General features: G+C 42.1%; 1 protein-coding gene across 2 annotated transcripts in view; it reads right to left on the bottom strand.

Moving 5' to 3' along the window:
* Nucleotides 1–131: 131 nt before the first annotated feature.
* The window catches only part of LOC138969535 (glutamate receptor-like), a 134,339-nt gene continuing 112,532 nt past the window's right edge, over nucleotides 132–21,938 (bottom strand). Inside the window, exons 10-17 of one of the 2 annotated variants that reach the window (XM_070342362.1) lie at nucleotides 19,879–20,094; nucleotides 19,139–19,485; nucleotides 15,090–15,288; nucleotides 14,312–14,559; nucleotides 13,326–13,440; nucleotides 12,843–12,980; nucleotides 12,207–12,317; nucleotides 132–639 (exon numbers count right to left, since the gene is read on the bottom strand). In XM_070342362.1, coding sequence (XP_070198463.1) covers nucleotides 568–639; nucleotides 12,207–12,317; nucleotides 12,843–12,980; nucleotides 13,326–13,440; nucleotides 14,312–14,559; nucleotides 15,090–15,288; nucleotides 19,139–19,485; nucleotides 19,879–20,094 — 1,446 coding nt within the window. In that variant the 3' untranslated portion in view covers nucleotides 132–567. Of the gene's footprint in view, nucleotides 640–12,191; nucleotides 12,318–12,842; nucleotides 12,981–13,325; nucleotides 13,441–14,311; nucleotides 14,560–15,089; nucleotides 15,289–19,138; nucleotides 19,486–19,878; nucleotides 20,095–21,938 lie in introns of both variants that reach the window. The other variant, XM_070342361.1, reaches the window with a different exon arrangement.

The following is a 21,938-nucleotide window of genomic DNA, read 5'->3' as shown; positions in this document are numbered from 1 at the left end:
AGTGTTCGCTCTTTTCTAAAACGGTTTTCACCACTGGATAGAGCATAAAATACTCTTTTGGAAAATGTAAAAATATGAAAATCATGCAAAGGTGACATGCGACTCATTCCGTGGTGGAGGGTCACAAATGTATTTGAAACAATGAACAGACTGCTTGCGTTTATCTTAGTAGAATATAAATATACATGTTTACAAATGACATTTGCTTTCACGAGTACTTGCTAAAGATGGGATGTGTCATTTTTGTTCCAAGAGGTAATATACAAAACAAATACGAAGTGTTACACATTTCTGAAGTACGATGAGAGTGACTGAAGAAGATACACTGGAGTAGTTTCCCCTCTTGCAGAATGTCATTTTGTTTTTTAAATATGACATGTAATGTCATATATACAATGATAATAAAGTTTGAAAAAAAATTGACATTGACAAATTACAATGATAATGCAGTTTTTATAACTGTAAGTCATCAGTTCTGGCAGTGCTGTGAGTCATCTTAAACGAAACACAGATACTGTGAATGCTGACAACAGTGACTCTCAAACTTCAAGCATGTTCTTTCGTCCCCTACACCTCCGTGTGAGTATTGGCATCTTCGTAAGTGTCCACACCAACCTGGGTAGGAGCCGTGTAGGAATACTGAAAATAATAAAGTGTAAAGAATAAGCAAAATGAGTTCCAAGCTGTCCCAAGAAAATCGCAGACAATTTTGGGAAAAAGTATACACAAATTAGAATTAAAAAACCCAGTAAATAATTGCTTCAGGGAGTGCCGTGATGTGTCTCGAAAATGTTTTTGATTTTTAAAACCAATAAAGAAAGAAAAAAAGTTGCAGCAGGATATGATTAAATGTTTCAATGTATTATTTTGTTTGACATTTCTAACAAGGGTATTAGTACTTTTTTGACCGTCGATAGCACATGAACAATAATTCTTATTTACTACATATGTAGCCACACTTAGTATAAGCTTAGCTTGTTGTGTGGTCTCAATTGTCCCTGATGTACAACATATGCAACCCCATGTTCTCGGAATAAATCTTGTTTATATGCATCAACTACAGGATATTTTATCCAACATGTAATAACTATTCAATAAGAGCTTGCCATATACTACCCATGCAATAGACATGTTAACTTCACGTAATGTGTATATAATGTCATTTACCAAATGTCCCTGTGATGGATCACACACTCTGATACACGTATTTCAAGCAAACTGTTGCTAAAAAGCAGTGCTAAATTGGAATAAGTTTAAAGAGTCAATACCACTTTTTTTGTCTAATGAAACGTCATATTTAAAAAATAAAAGTGCAACGAAAATATCAAAGCTCACACATTTTAGGAAGAGACAGAGTCAATATCAAATTTCACAAAGCTGACAAAACCAATAACATTTCCAAACAGTTATCAAAGCACACACAGAAACACACAGACACAGAAACCCCCACACACACACACACACACACACAGACAGACAGACACACAGACACACACACACACACACACAATCAGCACCATGGACCAAACGGATAGGCAAAACAACAGAACATTAGAGTCCAGAGTGCAATGAACAGCTAGGGCAGTGTGAATTTATAACACCACTTACCTCCAAGATCTTTTAACAAATAAACAAAAGCTTACACTTTCATAAATATCAATATAATTCTGAAATAGATAAATTGTATCGTGTACTAGTATACACATTAAAGTCACTTAACGAATTAGGCATAACTTTTTATGATATGTTTCTTTTAATTTCGCAAAAATAACCGCGTTAAAAAAATGTCATCAGCTTTATCACCATTATACATTTAATCGAAACATATGTGAATGTCTCTGGAGTACCACCCGTAAGAGCCATTTGTTGCATTTATGGATAATTACAGAACCTTGGTGCAATGTTAATTTCACAAAAAACTTGTAGTATTTAAAGCCATTGTTTTATGTGCTTCATATATTTGTGTTTGTTCAAACAAATACCGTGTTGGTATCTAAATGCTTTTTCAGTATCAAAACCCTTGGGTTATTACTGTAGAATGTAACTATTGAAAACATAAAATAATTATATAGATGCATAATATCGAATATTATACGCTTTTATAATGTCTGCTTGCAGGAACAGGAATACATTAATAAAAAAAGAACACAATCCAAGGAAAGTTTTTTTTTGCACAAATCCAAATGGCGGCACAGAAAAGCACAAAGGTAAATAATTCCTTACCGTGTATGCACTTACAGCATATTTTGGAATTTATACATATAAAACATCTTTTGCAGTAACGTTTTGCAAGAAAAAAGAGAAGAAAAAAAATCGTACAAAGACACTCGTTGATGTGTTGAGGTTTAACACGTGCACCAATTTTAAAAAGCGATCAAAACAATAAAATATACATTCCTTTTCCGACACACGATATTTTCACTGCCATTGATCTGTCCAGGTATTTACATGGGGTCAAAATTACAAGAACATCTTTTATCATTGACATTGTACATGGGGTCAAAATTACAAGAACATATTTTATCATTGACCTTTTACATGGAATCAAGTTTACAAGAACATCTTTTATCATTGACCTTTTACATGGAATCAAGTTTACAAGAACATCTTTTATCATTGACCTTTTACATGGAATCACGTTTACAAGAACATTTTTTATCATTGACCTTTTACAGGGGATCAAGTTTACAAGAACATCTTTTATCATTGACCTTTTACAGGGGATCAAGTTTACAAGAACATCTTTTATCATTGACCTTTTACATGGAATCAAGTTTACAAGAACATATTTTATCATTGACTGTGAATGCCCCTGCTAAGGAGCCTTCTGTGTATTTAGATTCTTTTTGTTTTGCTTGTGTTTTTTTTGTCATGCTTTTAGCTTGACTCGCATGCGACTTTCCGTGGTGGTGGCTTTCCCTTTTTGTTCTTTCACCTTTATTATCTTATTTCACTTTTGTCCCTATTTGTTCCCATTTTGCAGCCACCTCTGTAGGTTCGCGTGCGGGTCTAGCTCGCTCTTTATCTTTTATTTTTCTTTATTAAGTATGAGCGTCCTGGTACGAACTTTGTTTTGTTTTAATGACGTTAAATATTGTAACGAACTAATTTATAAACAAGGTAGTGTGGCCGGCGTTTTTCTGATATTAATTTCATGTGCCTGTATGGCTCACGCTGGACAGCCTATGGAGTTTTCCCCGGAGAGCACGGGACGCATGTTTTGCAACAGTAATATTGTAGTAACGCGCAGTATTTTTAGTTCACCTCTGTGGTGGATAGCCTGTATTCGTCGTCACTTACTGGGAAGCCGTTCACGGAACAAGATGTTTTAGGATAGATAGATTTTTTTGCTCTGTTCCGGGGCCCAGTGTTTTCTGCCAGCCTCCAGTTTTGTTTTTAAGTTATTTTGTAGTTCAGGTTCAGTTGCTCGCCTTGAGTCTGTTTTAGATTATTGATGCTGTCAAAGGCGAGTATCCATTTCTGACTATGTTTCTTTATTTACCGAATTCGTGTAATTTTAGTTTTGAATCTTTGTCTTCTGTCCGTTTCTTTGTCTTCTGTCCGTTTCTGTGTCTTCTTTCCGTCTCTGTGTCTTCTGTCCGTTTCTTTGTTTTCTTTCCGTTTCTGTGTCCTACGTTTATTCTATGTAGGGTTTTTCTAACATATTTTTGTCTTGGTGATTTTTATTGATTTGCCGCCATCTTGTTTCGGCCGCCATTTTGACGTCCATCTTTGATGTTTATGTTTTTAGGACACCTTTGATGTTTAGTTTGATGTTTCGATTCTAAGTTTAGTTCTTTCTTTTCTATCAGTTTCCACCGCTCCGCGCTTCTCGCTCACCGCTCCGCGCTTCTCGCTCCATGCTCCACGCTTCACACTCTACTGTTCTACACTCTCACTCAAGCTAGTCCTTTCTACTTCACATTTTAGCTTTAATTCACTTTCTAAACTTAGATTAGTTTTTCCGCCACGCTCCGATATAGGTTACTTAGCCTCTCCATAGATTTATGTTTAGCCTTTTATATATTGATATTATGAGCTGATTCTGAATTACTATGACATCGACATATTCACAATAAACTTTAATTAATTTTCCAATTCTAGTGTTCGTTTTGTTTTGTGAGCGCGTCGGTTCTTTATAGCACCAAAATTACATCCTCCAGAATTTATATAAGCCATCACAAAATCTTACAGCTACTCAAGGGCAAGCACAGTGGAAACTTTGATATTTTTTGGAACATTTTGGATTGTTTTCGACAAAGAACTTTATGAACTTTTGTAGGCCTGTGATTAGGGCCACTGACTTTTGAACTTCTTATCCTTACGAATCTTGTGAAGAGATCATGAACCTTTTGTCTTAAAGGAACTGTTTCGTATCTAGCGAACAATATTTTAATTTATTTTTGTCGGGCCCAGAGCAGAGCAACTTAGGCATTATTTTAGGATTGTTGACCATAGCATTGCACACTTCGTACTTCGTATTTTCTTCCCCTCTAGTGAGTGACCCGAGGTGTGCCGTTTTGAATTTTGTTTCTCTATATTTCGCAAGTCTTTGTTAACCTCTACGTTTTCACTTGACTTAAAGTATGGATGAGAAATTACCTTCTCATGAGAGTGCCGAGCTATCCCCTTACACTTTGAAGGTAGAGAGGGATGAACATTTTGCTTCGGACACTGATAGTCGTAAGAATGAAGGCGACCGTGATGGCGCTCAGGGAGAGTCTCTAGCTGAACCCACTCAGACCCAAGACACTTTGAATTCAGATAACTTTCCCTCTCAAGCTGAACATTCTCCTACACAGGAAGGTTTAGGAACTGAGCCCTCCCAACAGGCTGCAAGTGCAGAGCATCTCGCTCAACGAAGTAGAGAAGAAAGAGGCCCCGCCATTGTTAGGGCTAGACTTAATGCTGAGGTTAGGGAACTGTCAGACAAGTACTGGGCCATGAGCCGAGCTCATAAGATTATGATCAGCGAGTTGTGCACAGCCTTTAGGGAAACACCAGACAAAAGGAGAGTCCTTAAAGCTCATAAAATAACCCTCTGTGAGCACATAGACGAGCTGAATGTAGCGAACTCGAGGCTTCGTCAAGTGGCTGAAAGTGATGTAGCTATAGAAGAGGATTTGAGCGATATGCACATGCAAACGGAGACGCTCAAAGAACAATATCACAGTCTCTTTCCCAAGTTAGACCCGTACGCCTCCAGCTCGGACGTGACTTCCACAGTCGCTTCTGGAGGTGCTAGAGAGGTTTCTCTAGATGCTGCTTTGGCGGTTAGTGCAGCGAGATTTAGGTCCCAGCAAATGGTCGCAGATGAAAGGGCTAGACAAGAAGAGACTCTTTTGCTTTTAGAGGAGAAGGCTTCTAGGTCCAAAGCTTTGGCGGCAGAGAAGAAGGCAGAGTTTGAAAGAGAGTTGGAGAGAGAAGCTCAAGATGAAAGGTTAGCTTGGAAGAAAAAGGAAAAGGAAGTTAAGGCTGCACTAGAGAGGGTGGAGAGAGAAGGCAAGATGCAGGAAGAGCATGAAGTCTTTAAGATCCTTAAAACTGACATAGAAGACCAGCAAAGGGCTAGAGAAAGATTCATGCCCCAACTACCTCGTGACAGCCCCATTGATAGGTACCTAGGTACTCACAACCCCCTGCATGTAGGTACACACACAGAGAGCATAGGAGATGTGGCGGTAGGGTATGATAGGCACACACAGCACACACAAGATACACATCAGCCTGCGGCAGCCAACACCTACGCCCGCCCGCGTCACCAGCCGGGAACCAACACCCTCGTCTCTGGGCAACATCAGCCTGCGGCAGCCAAGCCTGGACTCCCGTCACTTCAGAAGCCCACGGAGGTCAGGGCTTATGCCCCTTCACATCTCCAGTCGGCCGCCGAGGATATCCGCGACGCTCTTCGAGGCATCTCCAGGACCCTTGCTCAACCTGTCTCCGCTTTTCACCCACTTCCAGCAGCGGTCACAGCCACGGCTCCTACCACTACGACGATGACTACAGCCACCACGATGACGACAAGAGTCGGAGGCCAATTCGCGACCTCCTTTCGGCCTCAGTTTGTCAAAGCTGAGATTCCAAGCCACGAAGATCGTCCTCGCCAGATCTACGCGCCTTCCCGTTTCCCTCACAAATCCCTCAATCCATCAGCGAGACCTTTTCCCGGGCCTTTCCCTGGTCCTTTTCCTGCCATGACCTCCCGAGAGTCTCCGACCTATGTGCCAAGCTTTGCATATGGGCCTTCTGTCATGCATCCTCCCATGCAAACGCAGCAATATGACCACGCTGCAAGCTTTGCTCCTGACACTGACTACACACAGCATGGTTTTCAAGAGGCTCCGGTCACGAGCCCTTCAGACTACTACGGGCAAGATGCATACCTTCCTCAGATGCAAGGCCAACCAGCGCTCTCCGAGGGTTCTGCCCTAGCTCGTACTCTAGCTGAGGCTCTCCTGATCAACAGGTTACCGACGCAGGAGCCCACTACGTTTTCAGGAGATCCTTTGACGTACCCTCTCTGGAGGTCCTCATTCACTCTTTTGATTGAGCGGCAGGGCGTTTCTGCAGAGGAAAAGCTCCTCTACTTGGAGAAGTACTTGGACGGTCCGGCGAAGGATGCGGTCAAGGGACTCTTTCTGATCAGGGATGCCCAGGCCTATCAGCAGGCCCTTCAGACGTTGGAGGAAAGGTTCGGCAGTTCTTTCGTCGTTGCCAGAGCCTTCCGAGAGAAACTAGATGCATGGCCAGTAATCAAACCCAAAGATGGACAAGCCCTCCGCGCCTTCTCGGACTTTCTTGGACAATGCCTTGTGGCGAGCCGAGTGATAGGCCAGCTACAGAATCTGGAAGACCAAGCCTATCACAAGACACTCATGAGCAAGCTTCCAGATTGGTTGGTGAGAAACTGGGTGCGGAAAGTAAACAAGACCAAGAACGAGAAGAAACGCTACCCTACCTTTGAGGAGCTGTCAGCTTTCATCAAGACAGAGGCAGACATCCTTTGCGAGCCCCTTTTCTCCTCCAGCAAATCTGCCGCCTCTTCCACCTCACAGACCGCCAGTTCAGCAGTCTCCAAGAAAACATCGTACAGTACGGATTGTTCTACTACATCTGCATGTCAAGAGTGTGACAGATGTCAGCACCACGCTCAAACTGTCCTGAGTACGAACTGCGACGAAGTCTGTCCCTTTTGTACCGTTCGTTTTCCGACCAGCTCCTTTTCTGATCCTCTACTCAGATGTCAGAGGTTCGATGAGATTCCCGTTGAGGACAGGAAACACTTCATGTACGAAACGTCCTTGTGTTTCTCCTGTGCCAGAAAGACTGACCATAGAAGTGTAGACTGCACTACTAGGGCGATATGTGACAAGTGCCAAGGCCCACATCTCACTATGCTGCATGGAGCGCCTAGCTACAGGAAGAAGTTTCCCAATCAGCAACGGAATGCCCGGGGACCGCCAGATTCTTCAAGGTTTGTCTGTCTCAGTCAAGATGCCCGTGTTTCTGCCTCTGGATCAGCATTCGCGACGACCAACAAGTCAGACAGACCAGTCAGAGCTACCATGATTGTTCCGGTCAGAGTTTCGACGAAAGAGAATCCCACGGTAGAGCATACGACATACGCGCTGCTTGACACCATGTCTTGCATCTCCTTCGTTACTGAATCTTTGAGTGACAAGCTGAACACTCATTCTGAGCCAGCGTCATTGAGGCTGAACACTATGACTTCTCAGAACACTCATATCGAATGTCAGAGAGTGACCGGATTGTGTGTCAAGGCCCTCAACTCCAATGTTTCCCACAACATGAAAACGCTCTACACGACGGACCATCTCACCAATGACACTGAGAACATACCAACATCAGAGACTGCTCGTAACATCAAGCATTTGAGTCATATTGCCAGCGAGATTCCCCCGTTGCTCGAAGGCTGCACTCCCGGGTTGTTGATTGGCTACGATCATGCAGAGCTATTCATGCCAGAGAGAGTCATCAAGGGAGACCCATACGCCGTTCTCACACCGTTGGGTTGGACGATACTGGGACAAGTGTCGCCAAAACAGTCTGTCCATGACGTGATGCACGTGTCTCTAACAGAACATTGTCTCAGCGAGTACGAAGGTGAATCAGTCGCTTCCGTATATCGCACGACACTCGCCGAACCCAGAATCTCCGACGCCCTCCATGTCATGGAAAGGACGAAGAAGACAAGTACGAAGAAGACCACGACGAAGAAGACCACGACGAAGGAGACCACGACGAAGAAGACCACGACGAAGAAGACCACGACGAAGAAGACCAGTACCAGAAGACCAGTACGAAGAAGACCACAACGAAGAAGACCACAACGAAGAAGAAAGTGGCTTCTTCCCCAACGTAACGTTGCTGTCGGAGATGTCGTCGTGCTACGTGACGAAGCCGTATGCAGAGCAGATTGGCCTCTTGGACTCGTGACGGAGGTTCGCCCCAGCGACGATGGACTCGTGCGAACCTGCAAGCTGAAGACTGTCAAGGTCACCTCGAAGACGAGCCATTCCACTTTCTACTACTGGCGCCCCATCTCTAAGCTGACCGTGCTGGTGAAGGCAGACCCGGACACTCAATGACTTTCCCAGTGAACTTTACTGTTTTCGACAGACCGTTTGTGCATGTTTTGGTTTGACGTAATCCGTTCGCCTTTTTTGACAGGTGGCGCTGTTTTGATTTGGGGAGAAAATTTCGTCTTAATGCAAATATTTTTTTTTGTGACTTTGTGGTTTCTCTCCATTTTGTATATATGTTTTTGGTTCCGCATTTTGGAACGAAAGCTCTTGACAGAGGCAAGCGCTTAATGAATCGGTTTTGTTTAGTCCTTCCCGCGTGCGGATGCCTGTGCTTATGATTAAGAAGACTGAAGATGTTTTTCTTTTGTATTCTTTTGTAGGTTGCGACTACAGTCTTTCATACTGAGTTGCGGGTTATGTAAAGGTGTAAGAATAATGTTGACACGATATGTTGACAGTGACGGACCGACGAAATATGATGTTACATTTGTTGAAAGAACACGTGTGATTTTTTAGATTGAGACTCATAGAGAGTGCGTTTCGAACAGCTACGTTTTGGATAATGCCAAAAGGATTTTGTAACGTTTCGGATTTTTGTATTTTGAACCACGTATGAGAGTGCGTTTCGAACAGCTACGTTTTGGATAATGCCAAAAGGATTCTGTAATGTTTCGGATTTTGTTTTTGAACCACGCATGTATTCGATGATTTTTGTTGATTTTTTATGTCGACTTTTGTAAAGACTAAGATGTCTTCGAGGGGGGAATGTGAATGCCCCTGCTAAGGAGCCTTCTGTGTATTTAGATTCTTTTTGTTTTGCTTGTGTTTTTTTTGTCATGCTTTTAGCTTGACTCGCATGCGACTTTCCGTGGTGGTGGCTTCCCCTTTTTGTTCTTTCACTTTTATTATCTTATTTTACTTTTGTCCCTATTTGTTCCCATTTTGCAGCCACCTCTGTAGGTTCGCGTGCGGGTCTAGCTCGCTCTTTATCTTTTATTTTTCTTTATTAAGTATGAGCGTCCTGGTACGAACTTTGTTTTGTTTTAATGACGTTAAATATTGTAACGAACTAATTTATAAACAAGGTAGTGTGGCCGGCGTTTTTCTGATATTAATTTCATGTGCCTGTATGGCTCACGCTGGACAGCCTATGGAGTTTTCCCCGGAGAGCACGGGACGCATGTTTTGCAACAGTAATATTGTAGTAACGCGCAGTATTTTTAGTTCACCTCTGTGGTGGATAGCCTGTATTCGTCGTCACTTACTGGGAAGCCGTTCACGGAACAAGATGTTTTAGGATAGATAGATTTTTTTGCTCTGTTCCGGGGCCCAGTGTTTTCTGCCAGCCTCCAGTTTTGTTTTTAAGTTATTTTGTAGTTCAGGTTCAGTTGCTCGCCTTGAGTCTGTTTTAGATTATTGATGCTGTCAAAGGCGAGTATCCATTTCTGACTATGTTTCTTTATTTACCGAATTCGTGTAATTTTAGTTTTGAATCTTTGTCTTCTGTCCGTTTCTTTGTCTTCTGTCCGTTTCTGTGTCTTCTTTCCGTCTCTGTGTCTTCTGTCCGTTTCTTTGTTTTCTTTCCGTTTCTGTGTCCTACGTTTATTCTATGTAGGGTTTTTCTAACATATTTTTGTCTTGGTGATTTTTATTGATTTGCCGCCATCTTGTTTCGGCCGCCATTTTGACGTCCATCTTTGATGTTTATGTTTTTAGGACACCTTTGATGTTTAGTTTGATGTTTCGATTCTAAGTTTAGTTCTTTCTTTTCTATCAGTTTCCACCGCTCCGCGCTTCTCGCTCACCGCTCCGCGCTTCTCGCTCCGCGCTTCTCGCTCCATGCTCCACGCTTCACACTCTACTGTTCTACACTCTCACTCAAGCTAGTCCTTTCTACTTCACATTTTAGCTTTAATTCACTTTCTAAACTTAGATTAGTTTTTCCGCCACGCTCCGATATAGGTTACTTAGCCTCTCCATAGATTTATGTTTAGCCTTTTATATATTGATATTATGAGCTGATTCTGAATTACTATGACATCGACATATTCACAATAAACTTTAATTAATTTTCCAATTCTAGTGTTCGTTTTGTTTTGTGAGCGCGTCGGTTCTTTATAGCACCAAAATTACATCCTCCAGAATTTATATAAGCCATCACAGAATCTTACAGCTACTCAAGGGCAAGCACATTGACCTTTTACATGGAATCAAGTTTACAAGAACATCTTTTCTTTCTTACGTGTTACATTGGATAAAGTTTACAAGAACACCTTTTTTTTACGTTGAACGTTTACATGGGATCACGTTTACAAGAGCCTCTTTTTCACTTTGACCTTTTACATAGGATCACGTTTTTAAGAGCATCATAAAACTTTGACCTGAGATTGACAGCATTGTTGCACTCTGTGCAGAGTCGATTTGTGTCTGAATTAATTTAGAAACTGACACTATTGTCAAACTGAGCTGTTATTTCTTACAAAAATACAATGCTGTGCAAGAAGCAGCCCGGTTGTTGTAAAAGCCTGTTCAGATCCTTTGACGTAAAAATGATCGTCGTATGAGAAGAAATATACTTGAAGCCACAAAAAGCTAAAAGGGTTGCTAGTGTTACATACTTACGGCTGAGGTCTTTCTTTCTTTATTTGGTGTTTAACGTCGTTTTCAACCACGAAGGTTATATCGCGACGGGGCTGAGGTCTCAAATTGGGTGTATATTGTATGTTTTCAAAAGTCAAACTAAAAACGTTGTCATTATTAAGCAGGCCAATGTTCACTCCAACACGTGACCACTCCTCTTTCAAACAGTCCACATGTTCATGGTCAGCATTGGAGTAACGGAGGCTCTATGCAATCGGGCAAGGAAACGATTATTAAAGGTTGGTTAATTTTCCGTTTTGTCGTATATTTTATCTTGTATAGCGAGTCATTTAGCATCAAATAATATGGCACGGTGCAGTGTTATATCCTAGTATGCGAAACAATTGTTCTGTGTTTGAAGAAACGACTTAAGCAACTAGAAGATGGTTCTTAAAACTATCGCCCAATGCGAATGCATTTGCAGAATGATAACTACTGTGGGAGAAAAAAGGACGAACTCCCCTTACGATGCCTCCCCCTCTACCCCCCCCCCCCCCCCAACCCGTCAATCCTCCATCTCCAAAGCTTGTTTACATAACAATGACTGGAATCGTGTTATGTTGCCCTCCACATCATATCAAACCGAGCTCAATAGCTCATCTTTGGTTTCACTCAAACATCTATATAATTGCCACTATCATCAAACATACAATACTTGTACTTTACTTCTTGATGTAACCACGGCTTGTTGAGTGGCCCCCAACGAATTTGAAGTAATTTTTTTTTCAAACTTCATTATTTTACGAAATAAAATATATTTTGATGTTGCCATAATGTATGCCGAAGAAAAACATCGAGAGAGTCATCTGAACCAAATATCAGCACACACACACACAAACACACACCCACACCCACATACACACACACCACGCACGCACGCACACACACACACACACACACACACACACATCCAACCTCGACTCCCCCCCCCCCCATTCCTTTCCTAGACAAGACACAAGCGGGTGACAGTGATGACAAGCGAAGCACGTGCAGCATGCTCACCAGTTTCTCACGCACAGTGTTCATGGACCGCTTGCTGCCGTTCATGTGGCGGTCTGACCCCGTCGAGTCCAGGTGACCCCGGAAGGACAGGCGGGCCTTGGACCGCAGCGCAGAGCCAAACGTTGTCTGCACGCACACGAGAAAAAAAACACCCCACATTCGAAATGAACATCTCCTTGGATGATTTTTTTGGTTTAAACAAGATCGTATTCAATTTGAACATGATACAATGTATGACTTCGTACCCGTTACCTGTTTAATGATGTCCCGAATAAACCTCCATAAGCAACAGTGTTAATTTGTAATGTCCTTGTCTTGGGGAATACTGATCTCATTTGTTCTTTTTCAAATTGAAAAAAATAGAATTAGAATTAACAATCAAACAAAAATAATCACTTCTATTAAGTAACGGAAAACATGAAACTAAATTTGTCAAAATATAGAGTTATAATCATACAGAACGACACACAGACAGACAGACAGGCAGACAGACAAACAGGCTTACACTCGCTCAGACAATGAGACAGACAGGTACACATGGTCAATGAGACACACAGACACGTATAGAAACCCAAACATAAACAAAGACTTGTGAACAAACAGACAAACACACATTAAAAACACAGGCACCAAATCCCGAGTTATGCGCACTTTGTACTTGGACGAATCTGTCTTTGACTTGTAGAAGAACTCGATGGCAGCGGAGATAAGGGCGGTAACCAGCCCGCCAATCAAAATGTAGAATATTCCCGCCACGTTTTGTAACGTTAGGGCACTCTGAGCACCTTCCTGTTAGACAAAGTCATCATCATCATCATCATCATCATCATCATCATCATCATCATCATCATCATCATCATCATCATCACCATCCTTCTACTCCTCATAATCATCCTCCACCTCCTCCTCATCCTCCTCCTCTTCATCATCATCATCATCATCATCATCATCATCATCATCATCATCATCATCATCATCATCATCATCATCATCATCATCATCCTTCGTGAGGGGCATCACACCAATAGGTAACCAATCAACTGACTTACCAATCGAGCAACCAGAACCATCAACCACGACTTCACATGTGTTCACGTGTCAATGTAAGGATCAATGGTGGACAGTAGAACTCACCTTGGACGACCTTGCCTTGGGATCACACTCTCCTTTGTCAATCCACCAGTGCTTTTCCCATTTGGCCAAAATACCCTTTTCTCGTAGCTCCAGGACCGCGAAATTCAGTTTGTCTCTGGAATACACATGTAAAAGGTAAAAGTAAAGCTAGTACAATAACCATTTTTGGTCGAGATGTTTGAGATCTGAACTACTCTCGGGCTAGCTCTACGAGGACGGTGCCCATTTCCTCTTCCTCGCTGCCTTCGCCTCCCCGGGCCCTGAATAGGGTCAGGTACCTAGTTCCAGCTGGGTGGACTTGAATAGATCGGCTTTTGTATTCGCTCAAGGTTAGGATCGAATCCACGACCTCCAGCTTGAGAGGCAAGCTCTGTAATCACTGTGCCACTCCGGCTCGAATACAAATGAAGAACTGTACAAAGTATGAACGAAGTCGATTCAGAGCTTTATTCATGAAAGGTCATGCAAATCCAGTTTTGTACTTCAAAACGAGCACATGTGTGCCGGGAACTCCATTAAATGCCAAAGACTCCAGAAACATCCCCCCCCCTCGGCTCACTTTGACAAAGTAAATGCAAGCAAGAAGATCGCAGAAACAATGCTAGAAACAAACTTGCTGACACAGAATAAATCATTTAACCAGTCTTGCTCTTGAGATATGTGTCAGATTTTAAAGTATGGCTTATATTTGAAAGTTCAATACAAGAGGCACAGCTCCAGTTATCTAGCTAACGAGGCCATTTTCCTTGCCACACACATTGCTAAACTCATCCCATCATAGAAGTAGCAGTTTCCAGCCTGACCTCCAGGTTCTTCCTATTGTTACGACGCACACACTATAACGTTTCTTTCTTTTCATTCAGTACACACCATATTTTCATAACTGACTGTGTGCCCCGTGAAACATTCGAAGCTGTCATAACATATGCACCTTATTCCAATAAAAATAAGACATGTTATGCTCTTTATATACACTCTATACTCACTTCATCTCTGATCCTATAGGGGTGGCGATTCCAAATCCGTTGGAGTTAAGGTTCTGCCCCACCATCATGGTGTCGCAGGGTTTGCGCTGGTTGTGGTAGTCGTTGGTGGTGGACTCTAACAAGAAGGCGTACTTGCCGTTGGAGTTTCGAACCCGCTGTATCCCTTCTTCTATCGTTTTGACAAACACGCTGGGGGTTGCTGACGTCATGTAGGCCCACATTCGTTGATAAATCTGGACCTTGGAATTCTGCAAGGAGAACAGAAAACAGTAACTACACTGCTGCATAATGAGAAAGCTAGAGAATGACTTATCTATTGTAATTGAGTACAAGCTCTTTCAATTCATCATCAAACCAGATGAGGTGCGGCTAAATGCTATGTCACCACACTGTTCCTCTTTTCCATCATTATTGGGGGAAGGCCAAGGAACAGCTGGAGGCGTTTCGTGAAGGCAGAGCAACAGCTGGACAGAGGCAGACAGAACAGCCCAGGGCAAAGTGCGATGGAGAAACGTCGTCAATGGCCTATGCTCCGCTGGGAGCAAAGGGCCCAAGTTAGTAAGTTAACTCACTGGTTTTCTACCTGCATTGTCCATAGAAGACATGAGACATAAGACATAAGATAATTTATAGTCCATACAATCAAACAATGGATGGAAATGTGTGCTCCATCTGCTCTTAAAATCAGGAATCATTCATGGATAAGTTAGCAATCGTATCTTCTGATGTGTAGTTTAACCATAACCTTGCCAACCCTATCCAATCCTCCTCAACTCACCATAAAGAAAGAGGCGGTACTGCCAGACTCGATGGTGCCGTACTGGATGTCTGTCTGCTTGGCCAGGTCTTCAGCGGAGTCGATGGGTGTCAGCATGCGCTCCACGGTGAGGAAGGCCGCCAGGTTTGCTGTGTAGGAGGAGATGATGATGAGCGTGAAGAACCACCACACGCTTCCGACTATCCGGCCTGACATCGACCTGCAAAACATCAGCATTTGTGAAGAAATACTAATAACAACACTTTATGTCCATCAAAATTGATACATTGAAAATGGAGAAAAAAAAGATGGCGCGCCCAGACTTGCCTGCAAACGACCATAAGACGCACATTTAATAAGAACTGTTAGGACATTCAATAAGAAAAATACGCATACAATATGTAGGTCGGTTATTATTGTCAATCGTCTCTTCAGCATTTTAATGCTATTCGATACCGCAATACTTAAGTTCTCATATAATAACAAGCACACCAATTACCACTAACCCTACAAATACAATATACCTAAGATCAGTATTCTTATTTTTTAGAACACTCAAATGGCATTGGTGTTAAACTGGTACTATGGTGTTATCGAAGATAGAAAGAAAGGTAACATTTAGTGAGGAGGGAATAAGTGTGAACATTGAACCCTGTTTGGAAATGTTCTGAAAGACACGAATCTTCAAAAGGTGAAGGCATTCCAGTGAGTTACTGAACGGTGGTATTGTTCTTGATGATAAAATGGGTGGCGATAATGGTAGATATCAATGAAAGAAGCAATCAATTATGGACTTATTCGATTCGGGGTCTCTATCTTTGATGTGTTGATATCTTTCTATTTCCTGTGCCTTCATGATGTGGATCAAGTTAACCTCCCCCCTCTCTCTCTCTCTTTTTTATTTTTTTTTTATACAAACACATATTTCTATGTTATATATAATGTTCAAGCATTGCTAATGAATCCTAATGCATCTTAAAATGTCTTATTTGTTGCTTGACATGTTAATTATGGTAAATATGTCATTTGTACTATAGTTAAACTTATCTTTTATTTCTTCTTGTTTGTTACCCCTCAATGGGCGAGGGCCGGATGTAAAAAAGCATGTATACATTGCTTATTCTGTCACCCTCGTAAAATAAATTTCAATTCAATTCAATTCAATTCAATTCTCTCTCTGTCTCTCTGTCTCTGTCTCTGTCTCTGTCTCTGTCTCTCTCTCTCTCTCTCTCTCTCTCTCTCTCTCTCTCTCTCTCTCTCTCTCTCAACCGCTCTCTTCCATTTCCCCCGAAATAAACAAAAATGGTTACTGCCTCTTAAATCGCAGTCTTCAATTAAACTGCATTTCTCGTAACTTTCTCTTCTTCTTTTCCTTACCGTTTCGTTCCTATTACCACCGCTCTGATGAACAATTGGCATCATTGTGAATAATTTATTCTTCTATATTAAATACTCATATTACTCTTTCACTCAGCCTTTAATCTTCTGTTTAAGCAATCAGCAATAATTAAATCCTTCTAAAATGTTAAATTCGCTGCATGTTCTACTTAATTCTATACATTACTTTCTTCCTTCCGGTAATGCATTGAGTAATCTATATCCGAGGAACTCCTTATCTCTTGTATCATATGTGCCAATAACATGGAAAAACGCTCTACAGAATCGAGGAACTACTGGAGTGTTCAACATCCGTGTACAGGGCAAGGATTATTAGGTTCCACAATCCGAGATTATCTGCAGGCAGACGTGACCATGTAGAGGTTTTATAAGAACTCTGTTTTGAATGTGTGACAGGGGAGGCTACCGCTCCTTTCACAGCAGACTCTGCACCCGAGTTGTTGGCCTTTAAGTCAACACCGGTTGATTGTGGAATTCTGTTTGTGATGGGGTCTGGTGGTTTCCGATTGTCTGTATGTTCATGGAAACCTTCGGGTTTGCATAACAGTTTTTATAGGGCTAAGAAATTAGCACTAACATTTTCAATCCTGTTTGATTGCACTTCGCCTCCCGAGGTGATCGTAGTGTTTCGGCACTCGGTTACATCTGGCGCTGCAAGCAGGATGGGACTCGGCATGATATGTTCAGGTAATGGCATAATATGACCACTGAACATTTTCGTGCTGTTCCCATTCTGCGAACTTGGGATGGACAGTGGTCCCCCGGTTCGGAACTTCGGGACGAAGTTCATTCAAACGGGGGCGATTGTGACAGGGGAGGCTACCGCTCCTTTCACAGCAGACTCTGCACCCGAGTTGTTGGCCTTTAAGTCAACACCGGTTGATTGTGGAATTCTGTTTGTGATGGGGTCTGGTGGTTTCCGATAGCCTGTATGTTCATGGAAACCTTCGGGTTTGCATAACAGTTTTTATAGGGCTAATTCTTAGCCCTAACATTTTCAATCCTGTTTGATTGCACTTCGCCTCCCGAGGTGATCGTAGTGTTTCGGCACTCGGTTACAAATGTCTAGGAATATAATGCACATGGCATTCAAATCAAGTGCAAAACGGAAATAGGAAGTGCAAACACTGCACTAAAACGAGGACAATAATATGCAGACCCATAAACCATTTATCGTTCCTATTCACTGAATCACGGGCGACCCTGAAGTATCCTATTCCGGCCTTTTCTACTCCAATACACTCAACGTCGTACACGTAGAGCAAAGCCTACTCATGTTCTTCCCCCCTGTCCCTGAGCGCGTGTCCCTTTCTACAGCCGCTCGTGGGGAAAACACAATTGGAAAATTGATCACAAGAAAGCGATATTATCCTCCCAATTTTGTGAAAATGTTGGGCCGGCCTCGTCGCACTGTCAGCACACAAGCCATCCATCGTCAAGACACACTAAGTGCACTCGTGGCATGAAGGGCACCCACACACATCCATCATATCGCACTGCTCTGCAGGGAATTCCTGCCACAGACCGATTGAGAATGTCGGGGCTCGAGTCTGCGAGATGAATCGTAGACACGCCATATGCAGACTATTGCAGTCAAACTCAAGACGTTTTGTGTTTGCCCGAACCAGGAAGAACATTAGTTTTGGCGGTCGTTTGACATGATCTTTGTCGTATTAAACATTTAATTCAGGTATATGAGCGCAAGGGTCCCGTTTCAACTGTATTTGTCTTGCCATGAAAATGGAGAGGAATGCCAAACAAAATTTGAACTGAATGTTTATTGTTGTCATCCTTTTAGATATGTGCAAAGAATACAAACGAAACAGGACCAGACTCATTTTACCGCCGATTTCAATAATTGTGTTTTTCTTGTCACAATGAGCTACTCTCATTGATTTGAAAGAGGTGAGAATTACATTTGAGTTTTCTGTACGTGCCTGGAAAGTATGATACAGGAGTAAGGAGGATTAAGTATACCCATGATTTAATGAAATACTGATCGGTAGGATGGACAGAAGGGAGAAAGGAAGGAAGGATACATTGATGGACGGGAGGAAGGAACAAAACGTAACGGAAGAAAAATGACAAATGGATGGAAAAAAAGGAAGGGACGAAGGAAGACAGGAAAAATAGACGGAAAGATGGACGAAAAGATGGACGGAAAGATGGACGGAAAGATGGACGAAAAGATGGACGAAAAGATGGACGAAAAGATGGACGGATGGATGGACGGATAGATGGACGAAAAAATGGACGGATAGATGGACGAAAAGATGGACGAAAAGATGGACGAAAAGATGGACGAAAAGATGGACGGATAGATGGACGAAAAGATGGACGAAAAGATGGACGGATAGATGGACGAAAAGATGGACGAAAAGAGGGACGAAAAGATGGACGAAAAGATGGACGAAAAGAGGGACGAAAAGATGGACGAAAAGATGGACGGATAGATGGACGAAAAGATGGACGGATAGATGGAAGAAAGAAGGATAGGAAAACGAACAGAAACAAAGAACAGAAATAACACTCTTTCAAAAATAACCCAAAAACACGAACCCAAACCAATACTTTACATGGGCAAATGACGAATAAAAAACCCAACAAGAATACTAAGCTATTGGAAATTTTAATTTACAACAGAACAAAACAAAACAAGCAAGAAAGGTTACCTAGGCGAAATGTCGCAGCCTTGCTGCATAAACGCCCCGAGCGAGAACCACAAGGAATTAGAGATGCTGAAGTCATTGGTGATGGCGTGCTCCCCAGAGAGATGCCACTCGTTGGGGCTGAATCGGGAGACGAGGAACAGGACGACGCTGACCCCAATGTAGGCGAACACGATACACATCCAGATCTCGTAGGACAGCGGGTCCATGAAGCTGAAGACGTGCGCCTTGTGGTTGATGGGTTTCTTGATCATGATGGAGATACCGAGCGACATGAAGGGCTTGGTGAAGTCCACCACTCGCTCTCTGTCCGCCGTGATGGTCAGTGGGGCGATGGCCATGTCCGCTTCCTGGGGCATGACACATTCAATTCTCATTTGGGATCAATAAAAAGTGTTCTATATAATATGTTTATGTCTATGACAATGACAATTTAGTTTTTATTTACGAGTGTAATGGTATAGTACAAATCATGTGTTTTTTTAAGACCAGCCTTCGCCTAAAGAGGGATATCACTAATATTAAACGCTAAATGAACAACCTTTTACATACAAAGTATGTCAAAATGGCTTTCGCTATTATATTTTGGTCTTATAAATAGCAGTTATCTATTGATCTATTTAAGTTAGAGCTTATATATTAGTGTTACAAATGAGCGCACACTCACAATCAAGGGAAACATAATGTTAAATCGGCACTCTCAGTCAGGAGACCAAACGGACCAGCACTGACTATAAACTTACATGTCTAACCAGCTCCCCCACCATCCCGTTCCACGTGCCATTTTCCTGAGGCTGACCATAGGTGTTGTCCTTGACCGCTTGCACCACCCAGTCAAAGTTGCACTTCTCGGACACTGCACGTGCAAGGTCCACGCAGAAACCCTCCAGGTTCTCTTTAGCCAATGGTGGCGTCCCGTCCTCTGACGGCATATTCTTGAACATGGCGTATGGCTTGGTCTGTATGGAAGGCAAGGCAGAATGGACAATGTTCGGAATTAACACTGTCACGGTCACATGGTTGATACATACATTTTCTTTGTTTATTGAATGGTTCTTGTCTATTTACTCTTGAATTTCATGATACCTTTTTCATTTGGAAGGCAGAATAGACACATTCCGGAAATAACTCGATGGGAATTTGCTGGAGTGTGGAAGAATTGCTCTCCCTTGTTTCCATAGAAACACTAAGGTAAGCTTATAATGTCACGTGTAGCTTGCCTCGGCGTTTCTTTGGAAAACAAGGGAAAGACGCCGATACAAACCCGACACAGTTATATCCGGAATTCGTCTAATTAGCCTTTCAAAAGAAAAACACAGGGCGTATGGAATTTAAGGGTATACATAGACAAGAAGCACAGCGGGGATTACCTACGAGAGATGTAGGTTTCAGTTCTGTGTAGGGAATAACCAGATGAAGGATGTAAGGTTCCGAGAGTTTTAAATCGTTACAAGCAACAATTATACCGTAGTAAAAGGGACCCAGCGAATAAAGTTCTAAAGAAAGATAAAACAACAATGAGAAAGATTGTCTTAAAAAAAAAGAGGAACAACAGAACAAAGACATAGTACCGGTAAGTAAACATTTCAACTCATTTCATTACGCAATGAGTTTTCTATTAGTTTAAATAAAATCACTCTTCTTGAACAGAGTTGCTGCCGTGCAAAAAATTAACAAAATTATAATTCATCGAACAAATCCAAGGAATGAATCGATTTGAGCGCCTGTTAGAACCGAATTTTTGGTTCTGCAACTAATTTCCTGCAAAGCAGAGGTCAATTGCCCTTTTGGAAACTGTCGAGAGGGACAATTGAATTCTCAAAGACTGAGCATTTTTCCTATATTTTGATTAACTCCAAAGTATTTTTTAGGTGCATCGAAATCCCTAGAGAAAGAGGGGGGAGAGAGAGAGAGAGAGGGAGGGAGAGAGAGAGAGAGAGAGAGAGAGAGAGAGAGAGAGAGAGAGAGAGCGAGAGAGAGAGAGCGAGAGAGGGAGAGCGAGAGAGGGAGAGAGAGAGAGGGAGAGAGAGGGGAGAGAGAGAGAGAGGGGGGGAGAGAGAGGGAGAGACAGACAGACAGACAGACAGTCAGACAGACAGACAGACAGACAGACAGACAGACAGACAGACAGACAGACAGACAGACAGACAAACAGATAAATAGGATTAGAAAGTCAGATAGATCGAAGCTGCAATACAAGAGTGTCACGGCAGTACTTTCCTATTTGCTGGTAAATTCTGCCTCTCGCCTACCACAACTAGTTAATAGTTAATTAACTTAGAAACATAGATATAACGATCTTGCATATTAATATCCTAGTTTACGCAATATGTGCTTATCAAAGACTGATATAAACGGTTATGCACTATGTTGGTTTTGATAAAAACAAAATACACACAACCCTCATTAAATCCCAAAATATCACTCACATTTCCAATCTTCAACTCTTTGTTCCATGAAAATATCACTCACATTTCCAATCCTCAACTCTTTGGTCCATGAACATATCACTCACATTTCCAATCTTCAACTCTTTGTTCCATGAAAATATCACTCACATTTCCAATCTTCAACTTTTTGTTCCATGAAAATATCACTCACATTTCCAATCTTCAACTCTTTGTTCCATGAAAATATCACTCACATTTCCAATCTTCAACTTTTTTCTCCATGAAACTGATGCCAGTGACCCCTTTTTGTGGCCACATTGCCATGGGAGCTAGCTGGCATTTATTCTGAGACTATTGGCCTTTGGGACAATTGATCGCTCGAATGCTCGCAGGCAGGCACGCACGAACACACA

The sequence above is a fragment of the Littorina saxatilis genome, linkage group LG6, assembly GCF_037325665.1.
Source record: "Littorina saxatilis isolate snail1 linkage group LG6, US_GU_Lsax_2.0, whole genome shotgun sequence".
NCBI classification, from domain to species: Eukaryota; Metazoa; Mollusca; class Gastropoda; order Littorinimorpha; family Littorinidae; genus Littorina; species Littorina saxatilis.
Note: the sequence above shows the minus strand (reverse complement) of the source record. Positions and strands in the feature narration are given on the sequence as shown.